The sequence below is a fragment of the Suncus etruscus genome, chromosome 4 (assembly GCF_024139225.1).
Source record: "Suncus etruscus isolate mSunEtr1 chromosome 4, mSunEtr1.pri.cur, whole genome shotgun sequence".
Classification (NCBI taxonomy): Eukaryota; Metazoa; Chordata; class Mammalia; order Eulipotyphla; family Soricidae; genus Suncus; species Suncus etruscus.
The window spans coordinates 47443990-47465343 of record NC_064851.1 but is presented as its reverse complement, the minus strand read 5'-3'; the positions used below and the strand labels follow the sequence as shown (position 1 = coordinate 47465343).

The 21354-nt window shown below is 42.3% G+C and overlaps 1 protein-coding gene across 4 annotated transcripts in view; it reads right to left on the bottom strand.

The window, feature by feature from the left end:
• Positions 1-10566: 10566 nt before the first annotated feature.
• The window catches only part of CDC14B (cell division cycle 14B), a 93474-nt gene continuing 82686 nt past the window's right edge, over positions 10567-21354 (bottom strand). For 2 of the 4 annotated variants that reach the window (XM_049772238.1, XM_049772239.1), the window contains 3 exons: positions 16026-16142; positions 11466-11531; positions 10567-11160 (listed from right to left, as the gene is read on the bottom strand). In XM_049772238.1, the coding sequence (XP_049628195.1) occupies positions 11124-11160; positions 11466-11531; positions 16026-16142 (220 nt within the window). In that variant the 3' untranslated portion in view covers positions 10567-11123. The remainder of the gene's footprint in view (positions 11161-11465; positions 11532-16025; positions 16143-21354) is intronic. The other 2 variants (XM_049772240.1, XM_049772241.1) reach the window with 1 other exon arrangement.

The window sequence follows — 21354 nt, the reverse complement described above, 5'->3', positions numbered from 1 at the left end:
CTTTCTGTTTTCTTGTTTTCATTTAATCAAAAAATTCCAATAGCTAATATGTAGCCACTAGTCACCCACTCTGTTACATAATGATTCTTGGTTTCTCTGTATGTGCACACATACACGTACATATGGTTTGGCAAAAGGTGAGTATTGAATATGGGTTTTTAAATTGTATAAACCTGTTGAAATGTAAGGGAGTCCAGGTGACCCCTTTCTTCCTCAAATCAGACTTTACTGTACACTGGTCTTGGGCAAAGTTTGAACTTGGGTAACTGCTTGCTGAACTCATTAACATGCTTTTCACTTAGCCCTATTTCCAGTTTGAATTCCCACCAAAGTCCTTACTACCTGCTGCCTTAAGGCTGTTGGCTCTGAACTAGCCATGTGACTGCTGGTTAAGGGCGTCTGCTGTGGTGCCAGCAGTTGGTCTATAATTAATTACCATAGCTGTATTAACTAGTTTTCTTTCCTGTCCCTGGAAAAAGATAAAACAGATGAATCCCCAGTCTGAGAGAAATCTCATGAGAGTGACATAATGGTCAGCACAAAGTAGTATAAAGTTGAAGCTGTCACTTTGTTGCACTTTGCTGGGCTTTAAAGAGCTCCCTTTGAGTGTTATGAAAACTTGAAAGTAAAGGTTCCAATTCCTGAGAAATACTCTGGGATACTGTGGCTGCAGTTTTGGGGGGCACAGGCTATGCAGAGTTTTGTTCATCAGGGCGAAGGGGGCTTTCTTTGGTATGATTATTAGTCAGTGCTCTTGGACAGGGAAACCTGCTGTGGAGGTTTTGGCCTGATCCACTGTGCCGTACTTTCAGATCAAATCTGGCCAGTCTGCTTCAAAGATGAACTTGAGACTATATGCAGTGGTCATACAGAGCCAAACAGCTGAGGCCAGGAAGGAAAGTCTTGGGAATTGGTCGTTTGTCTGAGTTGTGAGGTGGTGTCACCTCTCCACAGCCATTGCTGGGTCCACCAAGGGTATCTCTAGTCTGCTGCTCTCCTATGCCTGCAGGCCTTCTGGCAGCCAGAGTACCAGTGAGCCTTGTGCCCCTCTGCACCTGCTGCCCTTCCACTGTCCTCCCAATCTTTGTTCAGAGCTGGAAGCTCTGGAAGAGGGGCCAATATGTGGGGGAGAAAATAAAGAGAGGTTGGGCCTGGAGTAAGGTGCTCCCATCAGGAATGATTCCTGAGCTCAGGATCCCTGAGTAACACCAGGTATGGCCCAGAAACAAAACAAAAATTAAAAAAAAATAGTGGCATATAGACAGTACATTTACACATTTACAAAGTGTGAATTAAACCTCCCAGTATCCCTCTACCTAAAAATCTCCCCAGAAGCCTGTGACTCTGCCCTCACAACACCACCAAAGGTGCTGCTACCTATTCCCATGCTGCATCTGCACGGCTGAAGACATGTGCGCCATAGTAATTGTAGCCACAATGTCCATGTCAAGTCCGATGGTCATTCTTCACACTGCTAAAATCTATGGGTAAGGGGTTTGTTCCTGAACCAAGGTTCTGGGCAGGTAGGTAGTGTGTGTAGCTTTAGAGGGCACCCAAAATCTGCTGACCATGTGTGCAAGGCCACAGCAAGTCTGGGTCTGCCCTGCAAACAGTTTCAGCAGTTTTACTAGGGTTCTTGCAGGTGCAAAGAGCAGGGCCTGAGGTTGCTGGGTAGGGACTGGAACCCAAGTCTGACTCTCAGGCCTCACACTCTGCCTGTGGCCCTGACCATTGGCTCTTTGTTCATATGGTGGCACATAACTAAAGGCAATGAGGATTTCCCTGGTGCATCCATCCATGGAGTGGCTTAAGTGCTGGCAGGGGCAGCTGCCATCTAAGCTTTATTCCCTTCAGAAATATGAGATGAATTTGGGGAGCAGTCACCAGAAAACTGGAGGACACCTGTCATGGGAGTAGAGGAGCATCTCTACTTGCCCATGAAAATTAGCGCCACTGTCTACCTCAAGAAATGTGCACCCCTAAGGACCTCAACCTGTCTGTTTACTATGTTAATACCAATCTGTGATCCCTACTGCTGAGCTTCCATTAGAGCAACTAGGAGGAGCAAAGTTTTTACATAAATACAAACTAGATGTGCATCTCAGGTGGTATGGGAAACAGGGCCTGGAGAAGTGGGCAGAAAGGAAACACAGGACTTGTAGAGGGTTTGTTTAGGAGAGATGAGCGATGGGGCCTCCTTCCAGCTGGGGAGGGTGCCAACTGCCAAGGGATTTTCGCCACAAATCCCTACAAAAGGGCCAGAAATTTTCCAGCCTTATGAGTTGCAAAGTTGTAGTTTGGCCCATGTGCATGACGAGACATACATCTGCCTGTACGGTGTGGTCATGAGTGAGGTTATAAATACCAAAATGGCTTTTCATAGAATAAAAGTTCCCTGCTCCTGTTGGAAAGACAAGGAAAGCCTTGGGGTGACTGGTGAATAGCTGTCTTTAAGATAAGTCTCCAGGATGTCCTGCACCCTTTGGAACTGGGCAGAGGGATAAGCCAGGAAGGCTATAGGGGCCTTTGAGCACTTCAGAATTTCTGCATGAACTTCTCTGGGGGAACAAGAGAGCTCTAGCTGGCAGCAGACATGCACAGGGTAACCCTTTGCCAGAGGGTTACCCTCGCCCACCTGCCTGCCCACCACCCACAATGCTCAGGTCAAGATCAAGGCAAAAACTTATGCTGAGTAGCCAAGGGCCCAGCCCTGGAGGCAGGCTTGGATGGCACCTGTCGAGGATTCCTGCTGGGAGCGTCCTGCTTGGCACCGGGAGAGAATTCAAGCTTCGCGTGTCCTGGAGGGACGACTCTGGAGTCTAATCCCTGCGGAGCCCGAGCCAGGTTAGGAACCGGTCTAGAAGGGTGATAGCACGGGACAGCCATCCGTCACTGGAAATGGAGGAGATAGACACTCACCACACCTGTAACTCAAAGGGTTGCTGGGTATGTCAAGAACTGGCTCAAAGTCAAAATAATGGCCTTGAGCTTCAGGGTACACTGGCTGTTGGCTATGGCTGTGCCCCACCTGTCCTAGCTGTGCCTGGAGCCAGTCAACTCTATCATATGGACTCCAGTCCCAGGGATAGAGAAATGTGCAGAGACTACTCTGAAGAAAAGGAGGGCCAGGTGGTCCAATAGCTCCATCCTACCTATGGCCATAGGGGGTCTAACCAGAGAATGACCTTCACTGCACACTGTTCTGCCTGTCATTCTCACAAATTTGTCCAAAACTATTGTTTTGGAAGAGACTAATTCCCAATTGGGCAGCAATGCTTGCTGGCAGTGGAGTTTCCAACAGCTGGGACCATCATGGCATTCTTCACAAAGTCTGAAGTAGCATGGTGTTTGTTTTGGGGCCACACCTGGCAGCACTCAGAAAATACTCCTGGCAGACTCGTGACCATATGGGATACCAGGGATCAAATCTACGTTAGCCGTGTCTAAGGCAAACGCTCTCCCCACTGTGCTATTGCTCTGGCCCTGAAAAGACATTTTATAGAGATAAGAACCCAATGATAAACAGCAATTAATTTCTCCCCAATGTAAAAAATGAACATCCTTCCCCCCTACACCTGGTCTTACTTGAAAATGACATTTGAGCAGCATACAAGGTAGAATTTAAAGGCAAAATTCATGCTATGCACATAAAAAATGCTAGGTTTGAATCCTAGCACCACAAAGGAAAAAACCTGGCATCTGACAAGGAAGAACCACAATGACTAAGCCCAGTGGCCTGAAGGTGAGGAGGGACCTAGGCTCCTTACCTGGGCATCTCAGTGGAGCCAGAGTTCCCATCATCAAACATGCCAAGGCCATGCAGACTTGCTAGCAGAGAGATGAGACACAATTAGAGAGCAGGGCATGTGGCCAGTGGACCACGGGGTACCATGGGAAGACCTTCATCTTGATATGGTGGCACCAGCATTCCCTAGGTGCCATCTGCACAGGGTTTTGAAAATTTTCCCACAAAAGTTTACTGGGGGGGTCTGGAGCAATAGTACAGTGGGTAGGGCGTTTGCTTTGCACATGGCCAACCTGGTTCAATCCTCATCTAATATGGTCCTCAAAGCCTGCCAGGTGTAATTTCTGAGCACAGAGCCAGGAATAACCCCTAAGTGCCACAGGGCATTAATTACTCCCCCCACCCCAATAAAAAAGGTCTACTGGGCTAAGAAGTGATAGGACTGAAATATGTGGGCTTGCTGTAATAAATGCTTAGAAGACCAAATACCTCAAATAGGAGTGATTGGGGCAGCTGAGATAGGGTTTCCCATGTGTTACATGCAGGCTGCTATTCTGATACTCAGGACCTGAACATAGTCCAGAGGAAACTTTATATTGGCACAGTCCTTAAGAGGGTATAAAGGCAATTATTTCATTAATAACTATGATGCAGTATTTGTGGTTCTCAATTATGTGCCAAGTACTTGTTCTAAATATCTCAACCTTCAAACACTGCCCAAATCTCATAGTGAATAAACAGTAGAACCAAGGTTTGCACCCAAGTCTGGGTAAGATCCCACGCACTAAATAAAAATACCAAGCTGCTTTTAGATGCATTGTACATCAGACATTTTTAAGTGTGGCATATCTTGTAAAAAGCCTGTTGTAAGAATTTACGATCCAGAGAAATAGCACAACGGTAAGGTGTTTTTTGCCTTAGATGCAGAAGGATGGCGGTTCAAATTCCGGCATCCTATATGGTCCCCTGAGCTTGCCAGGAGTAACCCCTGAGTGCTGCTGAGTATGACCCAAAAACCAAAAAAAAAAAAAAAAAATTTTACAAGGAACTAAGCAGTACTAGAAATAATACACACATAGGAATGTACCAGAGTGGCTTTGCATGTGCATGCGCACATGTGTGTGTCTGGCATGTTTTGGAGCCACAGTCAATTTCCATAAATTGTTGAAGGTACCAAAATTATCAGCAATGTATTACAAAATATAAAAATATATGAGGTGGGGGCTAGAGATATAGCATGGAGGTAAGGTGTTTGCCTTTCATGCAGAAGGTCATCAGTTCGAATCCCAGTGTCCCATATGGTCCCCCGAGCCTGCCAGGAGCAATTTCTGAGCATGGAGCCAGGAGTAACCCCTGAGTACTGTGGGTGTGGACTCCCCCTCCAAAATGAGGTGAATTTACTGAGACCGGTGTCACTGTTTGAAGCATTTTGCCTATGCTTGCTCCTTCATTTTGTTTTCCTTGAGTTTTTAATTTGGTTTGTTTTTTTCGGTTTTTGGCACATATAATGGCGCTTGAGAGTTCACTTTTGGTTCTGGTCCAAAAATTACTCCTGGCAGTACTCAGGGGACAATATGGAGTGCTAGGGATTGAACTCATTGTATGTGAGCAATGCAAGTCCCCTACATGCTGTCCTATTTCTCCAGCCCCTCTCATTAAGTATTTTCTTCTCCCTTAACAAGGGCCCTGACGTCAATGTGATCAGTGTTGCATCAACACAGCGCAACTGGTAACTCCAGGATTACACTCCTACCGAGCCTGAGCCCAAGGAGCCTGACACTTCCTTTGTTTTTTGTTTTTTTGTTTTTGGGTCACACCCTGCGGGGCTCAGGGGGTACTCCTGGCAGGCTCGGGGACTATATGGGATGCCAGGATTCGAACCACCGTCAGTCCTGAATCAGCTTCGCGAAAGGGAAATGACCCACCGCTGTGCTACCATTCAGGCCCCAGCCTGACACTTCCTCACTGGGGAGTTATCTAGGTACTTGCTCACTGTGGGTTCCCTCAGTTCACGCTGTAGCAGCAGCACTAAGGGACCTGTGTTTGGCAAGCACTTTGAGCTTCAGCATTTATCGCTTGAGTCCCAGGAAGGATTTTTTATTCCCATCTGAAGAAATATTAGCAGTGGGTCCAGAGAGATAGGACAGTGTAGACAACAGGCCTTGATTCCTGGCATCCCATATGGTCTCCTGAGCTCACAAGGAGAGATCCCTGAGCTCAGAGGCAGGGGCAAGCCCTGAGCACTGCCAGATTAAATAAAGAGTTGAGGGGCCGGGCGGTGGCGCTAGAGGTTAGGTGCCTGCCTTGCCTGCGCTAGCCTTGGACGGACCGCGGTTCGATCCCCCAGCCTCCCATATGGTCCCCCAAGCCAGGAGCAACTTCTGAGCACATAGCCAGGAGTAACCCCTGAGCATTACCAGGTGTGGCCCAAAAACCAAAAAAAATAAAAAAATAAATAAAAAAAGAGTTGAAGCAGAGGGGTTTAGCCTGTGGTCTGATGGTAGAGGGTTATGGCCAGGATGGTGACAGCTGTAAAAGACAGCAAGTATTTCTAAAAGGCCTAGTCTTACTACCAATCCAGTTTTCCATCTGTTCATGGCACTTGAACTGCTTTGTCCCCACCAGCCTGTCAGCAGCAGGAGGGCCTGTCACCTCTTCAGCCAATTCACAGTCCTCTTTTCAGACACTCAGCAGCAGTCTGGAAACCTACTTTATGCCCTGGGAGGGCCCACTGCCCACTTCAGGGAAGCCTTGTTTGAACCACGGAGGCTCAGGCACAATTTTAACAGCAGCAGTATCCACAGCTATCCACAGCGTTGGCACCGTGTGGCTTGTGTTTGGACAGGGGAAAACAGGTAAAATAGGGCAGGACTTGGAAAACCTAGGATGAAAGCAAAGTTCCCTGGAATACTGGGAGTACAGAATACACTCAACAAAATAAACACCAGCTTCCTAGCTCCGTTCCAAGACAGTCATCGATGCCCAGATAAAGGGATGGGGTCTTTTTCCTTAATGAGGTGTCCACGTTGTGATAGTGGCATCGTTGGCAGGTGACAAGTGTGCAGTGTGGCTTCAAAGCTGTACCTTCACTCACTGTCCGATTGGGTAAGGTGTATGGAATGGACCCCTCATCTCTGCCCAAATCCCCTGATACCTCAAAGGGTACTGTAGTTGTAAGCAGGGCTTTGCCAGAGGCAATTGAGTCTTAACTGAGGCCCCTTAGTGGATCTGAATCCAATCTAACATTTAAAAAAAAGGAGCTGGAGGCAGGAGGGATACTAAGGGTTAGAACACAGAAAGAAAAGGTCAATTTATGGGCACAAGAAGTCAAAGAGACACCAATACTACGGCTGACCTGATGTTGGGTTTCCAGCATTTAAAACTGAGAAAATTGTTAGGTAAACTCAGTTTTTTAGTTTTTGGGTCTCACACCCTGTGATACTCTGGGGCAACTGATTGCTTGAGGCTGCCCCTGGCGATGCTGGGGCCTAAATGTTGCTTGTGTTGAACACCAACCCCCTGCATGCAAAGTCCAGGCTCCACTCTGCCAAGCCCTCTCCAGCCAGAGTGCCTCAGAAAGTTATAGAGTTGAGTTTGGATTTTAGCCACTGAGTGTCATGATTCTAGGCGACAGTGAGTAAATTCAACAAACCAAAAGGCCGTTAATCATTTTAATTGCATAATTATAATTATACAATTTAAACTAGTCAATATTTGTATAAAACCAGTTACAATACACAAGATTTTCAAATGCAATACATATCAAACTACATTGATAGCAAAGTTTCCAGGCCATATTGAAGCTTAATCTTAAAAATACCTTCTTCAAGAAAATAAACATTCATTCTGCCATTTCTCTCACCTTTATAAAATGATTAGAAATATACATTTTGATTAAAAGATCAAGACAATGATAGATCAAATACACTTCAAAACATAATCTGTACATGAGTGCAGGTTAGATAAAAGTTGGCAAATTATTAATATAAAACTGCAATGCTATAACCAGCTGACTTGTTCATCCTACTGGCTACTTAAGGAGGTAATTTCCTATACTGTAGAGATATGTTGTCCAAATTTTTTTTGCCACACCCAGAGATGCTCAGGGCTTACTCCTGGCTATGCGCACAGAAATTGCTCCTGGCTACGGGGGCCATATAGGACGCTGGGGATTGAACCAGGTCCATTCCGTATCAGCCATGTGCAAGACAAATGCCCTACCGCTGTGCTATTGCTCCGGTCCCATGTTGTCCAATTTTTAAAACGTCTTATAATTTCCAATTTGCCAACGTGGAAAAGACACAGATGTGGGAGGTAAGCAGAGGGGAAAATGATCAATGTTTGTTTGGGGGCCAGACCCAGTTTACTCCTGGTGATGTTTAGGGAAATATTCGGAGCAATATTCAGGGATTAAACTCAGCCATGTGCAAAGCATGTTCCTACCAGCTGCACTATCATTCTGGCCCCTGAAGAATATTTTATTCTTAAGCACTGCTTTCCAAAATGCAATACTTTTAAAAATGACTCAAGAGAGGCAGTTAAACTCCTCTAAGCACAGACATGGAAGGTGTCATGTGCCCTGCTTACAGCTCTGGGCAGTGATTCTAGTAGAGCCCCAGGCTCCCAACACTAACAGACACCCATGAGAACCCATGAGAACTCCTTGTGTCTGGGCCTAAGACAAGAGGTAGAACTAACCCTCAGAGGGGAGGGTGGGTAAGACAGGAAAAGAGCAAAGTCCCAATGCAGATGGGCAGCATGTCGTTGGATGCTGGTCCTTCCATTACTCTAGACTCCTTGGTACCTGTTTTGCAAGTACTTCCTGTGGACAGTCCCTAGTATGCTAAAGTGAGTTCCTGGGAAAAATAAAAAAATCCCAAGGACATCTAAAAATATTAATTTCTAAATATGATTCCAGTGGAAACTCTGTGTGTACTTTCAAAGCTATTTAAGGCTCTTAAATCGATGGAGTCTCTCCATCGGACATGTCCCGCTTCATATTCCAAAGCAACAAGATCTGGGATGGGGACTCCAAGTTAGGAAGATTCTGGGTGTGTTGAAGTTGCACTTGAGGCGTGGTGGGAGAAGGGAAAAGTCCACCTTCTTCAGAGCATAAAAATGTGCCATGAGTCAGCCCTGGAGACAGACTAGATCTTGTGGAGCCAGTCCACTGTGCCATGCAGCTCTCCAAGGTAACACTCCAACTCCTCTGGGTTCCCAGGAATGCTTACCAAATAGGGCTCATCTCAACGACACCATGAAATACAAGTGTCTGTATCTGTATTGTAACTGGAAATGAGCAGCCAAGACAGAAAGTCTTGAAAAAGTACAAGAAAATGTTGGGTTTAACACTCAAGTCCAAATTTTTTACTTATGTCCAGTCATCAAACAGACAACATGCTAGGAGGGAGCCAGATGCATCCTTGTTCAATCTTGGCAAGAAAAAGCCAAACTGTCATAGCTCAGAGGAGGTTTGGTTTTCCCAATTCCCTGGATCAGGACACTGCCGTAAAACATGCAAAGGGAAGAAGTCCTGAGAATCCCACAATGTAGTTACTGAATGTGGCTCCCAGAGCAATGCAGTTCCAGTATTTGCCGGCATATAAGATGACCCTTCAACCCATGAAAAACTTCCTAAAAGTCTTAAAAGTAAATTACTTCTTAAAAGTGAGAGGGATGCGGATCACTCGTCCCTGAAGCTGGAACAAGTTTCAGCATGCCGTATACCAGCATATAATATGACTCCTGACTTTTAGGAAGGTTTTCATGGGTTGAAGGGTCGTCTTGTACGCCGGCAAATACGGTAAGTGAAGAATCACCCCTCCTGCTCTGGTATAGTGGAGGGCCCTGGCCCCGAAGGCAAATGGGTCTTTCCAATTCAGGAATGATAAAGGGAGCCACCCCCACCTCAGTGCCTGTGCAGAAGAGCTTCTTCTCTGGACACCAACAGGGCTTCCTTCCCTCATCTCACTCAAACAGGGTGAACACCAAAATGTATCCACTGCATCTCAAGTGCACCCACAGACCTGATTCATTCTAACCACTCTAGAGTTTGGTAGAAACTTTGTTCTTTTTGATGAAACCTCCAGTAACCTAATTCATCTCTTAATGTGCAAGGTCTTGCCTTCTGCTCTATTGTTCTGTTCTCCTATTCTTCCAGCTCGGACAGAGGAAACTGGTTAATCACTACATCCATTCACTTATGATTAAGGAAGTAACCAAGGGGACTACAAAATAGTAATATTTAATCTAGTGCCCAAGTTTTTTCTTAGCAGCAAATTAAGAGAAAGAGACAGAGTCAGAGAGATACAGAGCATGCTCTATAGCACTCTGCTGCTCCGTGGGGCTGAGGGAGAAGGCACTCTGCAAAAAAGAACTACTAATTGTATTATTCCCTAACCAAAGGCAACCATGAGTTTCTTACAAACAACAGAAATCTAGATGCTAATATAACTCACCAAAAGCAAAGGATGTGTGATCAAAGAACATCAAACCCACAATTCTATAGGGAATGACTCCCAAAAAGCTGGAATTATTTTTCTTCTCTTAAAAGCTATTATTATTTGAGATTGCTGAATCCAGGACAGGAAAATATCCAGCAGTTTCGTTTTTGTTTGTTTTTAACCAGGCCTAAAGGACAGTAGTTAGTTGTTGGAATGGGCAATCTCAATATTCCTTAAAGGAGACTTGCAACATACTTGCCACAATGATCACACAAACATAAAACACACAAACACATACGCTTTTCCTAGTGCCAAGACTCTTACAAATTTTAGGTTCTGTAGTAATACTTGGTACACAACATGCAACATTTCAAAAGATTTTTCACAGATTCTTATTAACAAAGCACTCTTTGTCAAAGACAAGCAGCTTGGGTAATTAACAACACCCACCTTACAAAAGTGTCACTGACATTAAAGTGAAGATAATGAAAGCAAACAGTATCAGACAGTATCAAATTATAAAAATATTTTTTCATAACAGCCCACTTCATCTTTTACAACTTTGACACAAGGTGGACAGAAAATAAGTATGTAAAACACCTCCCTGGTGTGACTTAACAGCTGGGGTGCTGAGCAGGGGACCATCTCCATCACACTTAACAGCAGACCAGTCTGATTGGCGCTTCCACATCTGCACCTGAGAATACCTGGGCACTAGTTTGCCATTAAACTTGAGAACTTCCTTAAAAGGGGAGCTGAGCCTTCTTCAAGTCATTCATTTGTATCCAAACTCATTCAGTTACTGAAATTCCACTGGGTAAACTTCTTAGGTGTAAAGCAGCTAAGGCTTTGGCAATTCTGTTTTGTGCTAATAATGTCCTGTGGAAGTTTTCTGTTCCTAGAATCTTCCTTCTGTTCTGGTCACAGGTTTGTTCTTAACGCAAGACTGTTTTAGTCCTTGAAATAGTGGGACTACAGAAGGGAAAAAAGAAGATTTTTTTTTACCATGAAGATTAAAGTGTCCTGTAGTTTAATCAAAAATGAGGAAAGCAACATAACAAAAATATCAACATGCTAAAAAGTATACATTCTGTATATTTCATGACAAATAGCTTTGGAAAAACAGTACAATATCAACCATAAAGCAAAGACAGGAGAGAAAGGCAGAGCAGGAAAGGTTTGGTTCTGCAAAATAAATAAACTTAAATAAAAATTAAAAGCAGTCAAAAAAAATTTGTCTTAAAGGGAGGACAAAAGTAGTGGAGCAGTGAGAGTACCAGAGAGCCAGTAAGTGCATTTGTTGCAAGGAATTCTTTTTCCTTCCTTCCCTCTGAGGAATCAGGCTGTGAGAAAAGTGGAAAGATGAAAAGATAAAGAAATGTTACTTAGTTATTTCCGATGTCATAATTCAGTCATAGAAAAAAAAAATCTGGCACCTCAGGCGGTTTCTAGGTTAGGAAAAGATGCCCCAAGTAGGCATGCACTGATACACAAAATACACACCAACACACTGAAACACACTAATAGACTAACACACTAGCACGCACCTACACTTATCAACACATACTGAAACACACAGAACACACACCTACATGCACAAAAACACACACCAATACATGTCAATATCTACCTAGAGAGCTGGGGCTAGTCCAAGGTCACTCCTAGTCAAGTGTACTCAGAGCAGAAACATCTAGGGGACCCTTTTCTCTTCTTCAACAGTTGGTCTCACTTTCACTCTCTCCCCTATATCTCACTACCACACTCCCTCATTCACTCTCATTTTCTCTCTCTTCTTCCCAAATGCATCTCTTTTATAAACTTTCAACTAAAAGCAATTTCAAGAAAAAAGTAAGTGTAAGTTGGAAAAAACATCTCCAATCTGAAGGAGCCCTTTACATGGCTGAAGATTCTATTGGAGCAGCTGCCTGGAACTGCCCCTTTAACTCAGATACCCTAACAAAACACTAGAGAAAGTGCAAGTTCAGTTAGTAAGACAAGCAGGAAAATAGCTGGATTTCAAAGGAAAAATAATCATTTAAAGGTAAGAGGCGACCTGTATTAAAAAGAAAGGAACAGAAAACTCCCAGGTTTCCGGGAGTGACACTCAAGTCAAGGTGAAGGCGAAGGTGACTGTCAGACCAAAGCCCAAAGGGTGAAAAACAGGGCAGACTCCAGGTCACTGCTGCTCAATCATCTCTGTGCTGCATTCCAACTCTGGGTCCTGTGGCTTGCTGAGCCTGGTGCTGTGATCCCCAGTTACGTGATTTTCAGCTGTGGCCCTGGAATCTCCTGGAGTTGGACTGGAGGCCCCAGCTGAGAAATGCTGCTCTAAGGGACAGGAAACTGTGACTGAAGTGTTCACAGCCAACCCCAAATTAGCAAACAAGATCCAAGAAGTCCCATGTGCCCAAGACCCCAAATGGAAGCATCATAAAGAAACTAGGGATTTCAGAGGCAGAGAATTTTTTTTTCTGACACAGTTGTAACAACAGATAGGAAATACTCAAAGGAATGACAGGTCTGAAGGTGGAACAGAACAAATCCTGCAAAGCATCTTGGAATTCAAATAGGCATTTCTGGGGCTGGAATGATAGAATAGTGTGTAGGGAATTTGTCTTGCATATGGCCAATCTGGGTTTGATCTCCAGACCCCAAAGGGTCCCCTGAGCACCATTAGATCCCACAACTAACAAACAAGGCACTTGTACATAAAATTTCTCCAAATATGGGTGATCTGTTGTTTAATAAAAGACTTCCCAGAGAACAACAGCTTAAGCATCCAGACATTAGCACTGCATGATGTGAAACAAGGTGGCTGCAGGTCTCACTTCGTTTAGTCAACCCTTCACTAAACTTAACTGGACATCAAGGTACACACTTCATCTCTAGCTTCTCTGGCTCTAAGAAAGGGCCAAGGTGACACTTAAAACCTCAGCCTGCATCTGCCCAGATTCTATCCCTAACGGGGCTGTCACGAAGGACTTAGACATGTCTGTGCTCCATGGATACGTGAGGAAAATCAGGGCCTGCCATGACTTTAGCACAGTGGTGTGTCTTCCCAACATGAGATTTTATACAAGACTTTTATCTTTGGTCTCTAAGTAACTGCACTCTGATTTGTGGGTAAGTTTTCCAGAGCCATAGGACTTCTTAAGAAAAACAAATAGTAACAAAAAAAAAATAGTAGAAAGAACTTGTGCAGTCTTTTCTTTGTTTTTATTTTTGGACTACACCTGGCAATGCTCAGGAAACCATATGGGACCATGCGGGATGGAACCTGGGACAGCTGTGCGCAAGACAAATGCTCTATTCAAACGCCCTATTCATGGAACTATGTTCCAACTCCTTGTGAGATTTTATCGCTGAAAACCTCTAAGAAAAGAATATGAAAATGAAAGGTCCATTTCCTATGCAGCAAAGAGAAAGAGGAAGACCTTAACAATGACAATGAGTATGTTGAGGAGAGGTAAAGACATCAATCTGCAAAAAAGAAAAGGCTTTCCCAGACAGCAGTGATCGCAAACTGGCAGTCAGAGTCCTTAAGATGATTGACAGACATGCAACAGATGCTGTTTTATTTTGCTTTGCCTGTTCATATGAGATTTCCAGATGGTATTTTAAAGTTACTCAACAATTTTAACTCATATTATTATGCACAGACGTTAATTCACTCACTGTGCTCCCACTGAAAATCCATCCAATTAAGTAGCTACAGAACCCCAGAACCACAGCATTCACTCTCTGCTTCCTTCCCATCTTTCAATGCCCATGCTGGAATTTCAAAGGAAACACTGTGCTTGCAGCACTATGCAAAACACCTGAAAAACCACCTTGGGCCATTTTGATCTTCAATCCAGTAAATTCGGCCTGATCTGGATTCACCAGGGTTATTTAGAAAAGCTGTCCCAGCCCAGCTTCTAAGGGGAACCCGGCCTGATCTGGATTCACCAGGGTTATTTAGAAAAGCTGTCCCAGCCCAGCTTCTAAGGGGAACCCGGCCTGATCTGGATTCACCAGGGTTATTTAGAAAAGCTGTCCCAGCCCAGCTTCTAAGGGGAACCCGGTAAAATAGTGACTTGTAATCCTGGCTCCTGGGACTTAAGACAGCCTAGCTAAGCAAAAAGCAGAATTAAGTGTGCCAAGTGCATCCAAAAAGTCATAGAAATTAGAATGATTATAATAAAAACGAGGCTGTTCAGGGGTCACAGTGATAACACAGCAGGTAGGGTGTTTGCCTTGTACATGGCCAACTTGGGCTGAGCCTGCCAGAGTGATTTCTGAGCACAGAGCCAGGAATAACCCAAGAACCACTGGATGTGGCCAAACCCCCCCCCCCCCCCACCACCACCAAATAGGCAGTTCATTCAAAATGTCTGGAGACAATCATTACAGCATGTTTCTATTCAGACTTTTCAAACTCAATTTACCTGAGGGCCACAGGAGGCATAGTCGGGGTGATCCTTGAGTGCAAAGTCAGTAGTAAGCCTTGAGCATTGGGGGGGGGGGGGGGGAGGGTTTTGACCCAAACAACTAAAACAAAACAAAACAAAAAAAGATTCCTCTAGGACAGGGCCACAAAATGTTGTACGGAGGGCCCTTTGCGGCCTGAGAGTTTGAGACCCCTGGATTAATACATCTAAAAAGATCTATGATAAAATATTCTCATTTATGGGGCCGGAGAGATAGCATGGTGTTTGCCTTTCATGCAGAAGGACGGTGGTTCAAACCCTGGCATCCAATATGGTCCCCTGAGCCTGCAGGATTGATTTCTGAGTGTAGAGCCAGGAGTAACCCCCGGGTATGACCCAAACCCGCCCCCCAAAAATCTCATTTATTATAGAGAATAAGAAAAATTATAACAAAAACCCCTTTAAGGGGTTATCAATCAGAAGAAACACTAATATCATGGCAGCTTTCAAAACTTCTACATAAATATAAATGTACCTATATTTAGCTGCATATTTATATATACATTATCTATAACATATAGTAAGTACATTGATAAAATTAGAGTATGACTTCATAATTTTAATGTTTCTATTTTCAACTATTGCATCATATTTATAATAATCATTACATTTTCTTTTAAATTTAAAAAGCACTGATCTCATTCCCATGCACACAAAAGTGGGAAATGAATCAGGTAAAGAGGAAAAATGGAAAAACTGACTGGTTCCTTAGAAAGCAAAATGTACAGCAACTGTTGTGACCCCAAGAGCACTTGTTCCTCCAAGTAATACTAGGAACAACTCCTGAGCACCGAGGCAGGAGGAGCCACAAGTACTGCCAAGTGGGACCCAGAACAAATAAATAAACATGCGTGGACATTCAGGGCTGTGTTGAGATGAACAGATCAGAAAATCTAAGGCCTCAAAGAGATACAAGAGTTCAAAAACTCGAAGAAAGGGATATATCTCACAGAAAGGTTTAATTCACCTGCAAAGTTACAATATCCAGCAAAGGTATAGGCAAAACAGGGTGCCACACACTCAACTCTCCTCTGAACATCACTACCTGCAGCTGATTCAACAAATAGCTCTGCTTAGACTCAAAGATTTCCTCCATGTTCTGACAAGAGTTTTGGGAAATTCTGAAATTAAGAACTTAAAACTAAAACACACTTTTATTTGCAGTCTTGAAAAACATCCCTAAAAATCAAAACACAATAAAAATCTGACATTAAAATGACACAAACTTTCTTAAATGATGGAAAACTTTAACTCATTCATTGTACTTCCCATCAGAGCATCTGTTTGCTCCTATCTTCACTGCAATGTCAAGATGATTAAATTGAAAAACAAAATGAACTGTTCAGATGAGGAGGAATCGTTTCTCACCTTTTAAAACTGCTTTTTCTTGAAGCAGATCTGGTAGTTCTTTTAGTAATGCCTGTACTGCCAGAAATGTTAGGTTCAGATGTTTTATAGCTCTGAACACTGGACTGAAGGATTACTCTGAAAATAGTTGGAAAAAAATAAGATTATATTTTCACTGAAACACATGAGCAAATACAACAGAGGAGGACATTTTTGCACATTAGTGAAAATTATTTTATTGAGAACTGGTTAAGATTGTTTTCCTTCAGTACATTTTCCAGAAACCTCTGAGATATATGTAACATCACTATCTTTGGAATGAAGCTTCTCATTCACAGCTACAGGTCACACAAATACTCTTTTTTGTTTTTTAATTAGAGAAACAGGCATGTTAAGCAGTTCCCACACTAAAGAAATCAATCAGTAAAACAAACCTTCATGCCCAAAGTAAATATAGAGTCTCAGAATTCTAGTCATAAAAACAAAATCATTTCCAAAAAACCCTCAAATTCTAAACCATAGTCATTGCTGAGGCTGAAAGTGTATATACTACGTACTGAATTTATATTGATTCCAGATAACATTTCAATTTTTCTTTTGTTTTGACTTCTGACCATACCTGGCAATGCTCAGGACTTATTCCTGGCAAGCTCAGGGGACCATCTGGGGTTCTAGATATAAAACCTAGGTTTTATATGTAGCATGGAAGGCAAGTGCCTTGTCCATTGATATTATCACTCCAGCCTCAACACTTCAGAACTTTAAAATCAATTCAAACAAAGCTTGAACTATTTTGAATTTTAACTACTTACTAAAATCCTCTACTACCATTAACACGGTGGAAAGTGAACCCAATAAATTATATGAGACTTGCCTAAAGAGAAAAAGCCGAGAATGCTCTAGTCCTATTTCTTGTTTGTTGCTAACACATGTTAAATTAAAAACATCAATAACAACAACAAACCTTCACGCACGCACACGCCCAGAATCAGTTATTTAACTGTGTCATTCAATCCAAAGTCAAAACACTGAAATCATGAGACCCAAACTTTAACAATCGAACTTAGGTGGTTGTCAAGATGGCAGGTAGGAGTGGGGGAGGGAGAGTGAATCTGGGGACCCAAGTGGAGGGATCGGTACTAGAAAACAGCATGTTTAAAATATAACTATGAATGACTTGGTAAATCATAGCACATTAATTTAAAAAAAATTTAAGCCATGCTATCAGCCTGAGTAATTCCTTATCAAACCACTGCAAAAGCAATATTCAGTAAAATAGTCACAACACTAAATCCCTAAAGCCCGGCCTGGGCCAGAAGAAGGCCTGGAGCACTGGGAGGCCAATGGATTTCAAGTTGTGAGGAAGGCTGGGCCAGACAAATGGACATGCTGCTTTTCTGCTTTTTATCCATCTATCTCGTGTTTCTGAAAAGACCTGGGAAACCTTCTGTCTGGCTGAGCAAAGGGACCCTCTATGATTGAGCCTTGCTCGCTGTTTCTCTTGAGATCTTCAGCTTGATCATTGTAAAAGTGAAACAGAAAAGTTTATGCAGACTGCTGGTTTGCAGAACCCAGACTGATGCAGAAACCTAAAAAACATGAGTTTAGCCTAAATTTCTTGCAGACTGGGGTTGGAGCAATAGTATGGCTGACAGGGCAGGTGCCTAGAACAGAGCTGACTTGGTTTCATACCCTTGCACTCCATATGGTCCTCTAAGTCCCACCAAGAGTGATCTCTAAGTACAGGGCCAAGAAGAAAACTTGATCATCACCAGGTGTGTCTCCAAATAAAGAAACAAACAAAGTTCTTGCAGACAATATAAAGGAAGTGGAATACTCAATGGTTTCCTGGAAGATTTAAGCTAGGACTTCACAGAGATCATCAAAACAAAATAAGCCCTGCTTGCTTCCACAGTATTTTCTCAGTCAGAACTCAGAGGGAAAAGTGTGTATAGTGTGCTGTATAGTCATAGAAATTAGACTTTTACTGCTGGCTTCCTTGGAAAGAGGGTGTATATGGGGGACACAACACCTCTTTTTCTAATAATGTGAGGATACTTAGTGCCCAATGTACAGACAACTACCATACTATAAAACCACTGATGAGAAATAAAAATTTAGGTCTCAAATTTTAAATTTGCCTCATTTTGAAATGTTTAACAACTACCAAGATACTACTGCAAAAAGAAACCTTATAATCAGAAAGCATTTCTTTTTTTTTTTTTTTTTTTTGGTTTTTGGGCCACATCATTGACGCTCAGGGTTACTCCTGGCTATGCGCTCAGAAATTGCTCCTGGCTCGGGGCACCATATGGGATGCTGGGGGATTGAACCGTGGTCTGTCCTAGGTTAGCATGCGCAAGGCAAGTGCCCTATCGCTTGCACCATTACTCTGGCCTGAGAAAGCATTTCTTACTTCTCTATATATTCCATAGAACTAATGTAAATTAGTATACTATTGAAAGCTAATTTATGTGGAAATTTGAGAGTAAGTGGTTACAAAAACTTTAATGTGTTAATCTGCCAGTAAGGTTCAGGCTATTTACTATATTTGCATTAACAGGAGTTAGTTATTATATTAATAGGTAAAGTCAGAGAACCATGAAATATGATCTATGACATCCTACACTGACAGAAATTTAGGGAGCAGCTAATAAGCACTTGAAAATGTAAATCATGCACTTCACACTTCCAAATGAGACCAGCACACAACAATGCAAAGCAATATTCAGCCTATGTACTTTATCCTTGTCAAATTTCCTGACAGAATCCTCAATTCTACTCTTCATTCCTTGACCAAGTACAACTTTCTTTTCTGTGGGATTTTTCGAATCTCAGTATCCTTATATTTTGAACCTGACAGTATTTTTCACACAGTCGCAAACACTGAGAAATGGGTCTTTTATAGGATGCTTAGATCTATGGTACATAATCAACCCCCAGCAGAGGTCCCCACTGTCCTGCCAGGAGTAATCAGTGAACATTGCCAGAAGCCCTAAACACCTGCGGCTCATGACCCCCCCCCCACACACACAAAAGAGGAAAAAGAATTAATTCTATTTACATCTGTTGAAAGATTGTTAAAAGATATTGAGATTTTGTTTTTATAAATTCTAAATTGATGAGCCAGGCTAAATCAAATAGCTCTGGCTCCAGATATGTAGAATAAAATGCCAATATTAATATAAAATGGGTAAATTTTATAAAGAATGTCCAAACAATATGAGTTTTAAACTTACTCCGTGAAAAAAATGATGTAACCAAGAACTGCTTAAATCATATTAACAATATTTTTTTTTTTTTTTTTTTTGTTTTTGGGTCTCACCCGGCTGTGCTCAGGGGTTACTCCTGGCTCCATGCTCAGAAATTGCTCCTGGCAAGCACGGGGGACCATATGGGACGCCGGGATTCGAACCGATGACCTTCTGCATGAAAGGCAAATGCCTTACCTCCATGCTATCTCTCCGGCCCCCATATTAACAATATTTAAAGCTTCACTCATTTAAAATATTTTTGCCACTTAGAGAATAAATGAGAATAAATCTGTAATACCCTGACTCAATATATAGAAATCTCAGCTTACTAAGAAAAGTAAAGGACATTTAAAACAAAGTTTATATCGGAAATATAACAACTGCCTGTGTGACAGGTCTGAACTAATAAGATATTCAAGCAAATAGGAATAAATAGGAACAGGTTGAGTTTTTTTCTTCGACATATCCCTATTTATTTTCATTTAGAAAAGGATGGTGGCACCTGCTAATTCCTAAATCTTTCCAGGCCTCGTAAGATTCTCAACAAGACCACTAACTAGAGATAGTTATTTTGGAAGAAATCTTAGAAGAAACTCTTGCTTTGCTAAGGGATAAAACTTAGCAACTTCCAAGTCTATGATGGAAGCTGAAAGAGAAGAAATACTTGAAACAGGAACTAAAAAGAATACATTTCAGAGTGAAAACAAATGCAACATAGATGGAAAGAATAGGGGCAAATGAAGTGACAGGTAACCTGGGCTCTTACTTTCGACTATTCTGTCTATAATGACCCAATATAGACAGGCTGGTTCCTTTTGGAAAAGGGAGAAAAGGGGAGAGATTAAGGAGCACAAATACCAACAAGGTACTGTTGTCTTCTCTGCTGCTTTAACCTTGAAAAGCTTGAACTAAATTTAATGCTATTCCCTCCAGGGGAGAAAGGAAAGGAAAGAATGAGAAAGATCTCCATTAGGAGAGATGAAGTCATGAAATTTTCCTATACATGGATGTATATGGAATCTATTATGCTGAGTGAAATAAGTCAGAGGGACAGAGATAGATGCAGAATAGTCTCACTCATCATGGGTTTTAAGAAAAATGAAAGATATTTTTGCAATAATTCTCAGAGACAAAAGAGATGAGGGCTGGAAGGTGAAGCTCATGACATGAAGCTCACCACAAAGAGTGATGAGTGCAGTTAGAGAAATAACTACATTGAGAACTATCCTAACAATGTAAATAAATGAGGGAAGTAGAAAGCCTGTCTCGAGTACAGGTGTGGGAGAGGTGGGGAGAAGGGAGATTTGGGAAATTGGTGGTGGGAATGTTACACTGGTGAAGGGGGGTGCTCTTTATATGACTGAAATCATACAACTACAATCATATTTGTAATCATAGTGTTGAAATAAAGATAATTTAAAAATAATAAAATAAATTTTAAAAAATGAGAAAAATCTGCAGAATTAAGACAGAAGAGGAAGGAAGCAATGGCATGTAAGAATTGTGTATAAATGTAAATAGCAGAATCAGATAAGTAAGATGGGATATTTACTAGACCCCACATCTATAAAAATCAGCAGAAAAATAGTGAGAAGATTTATATTGCTAGGTTGTAAAGAATGAACTTGATATTACTCTAGAAACTAGAAAAATCCCATTCATCAATTACTGAAAGAAAATCATCCCAATTACTCCAAACTCAAGTCTTTTGGATTGGGAAAAGAAATGATTTCCATGTCTTTAGAAGCTGCTATTTCAATGATATAAGATCAAGTACAAATTAACACGAAATGCTAGTTTTAATATCCCTATCATAAAAGGAACAAGTAAAAAGATTGCCCTCCCCACCAACCACCCACATTAATTCAAAAGATCCAGCAACACCAATAAAAGCCTTTGGAAAAGGGCAAACCAGCCAAGCTAAAAGGATTGAAAGTGAGAAAAACATGCATCGTAGGAAACATACTGGACAGCAGAGGTGAGCACTTGTAGAGAAATGGAATGAAACACTTACACAGCAGCTACCTGCCAAAGGATCCTGAGGGCTACTGTGTTCTGAAACCATCGAAACAGAATAGCAGGATGGGGAGAATGTA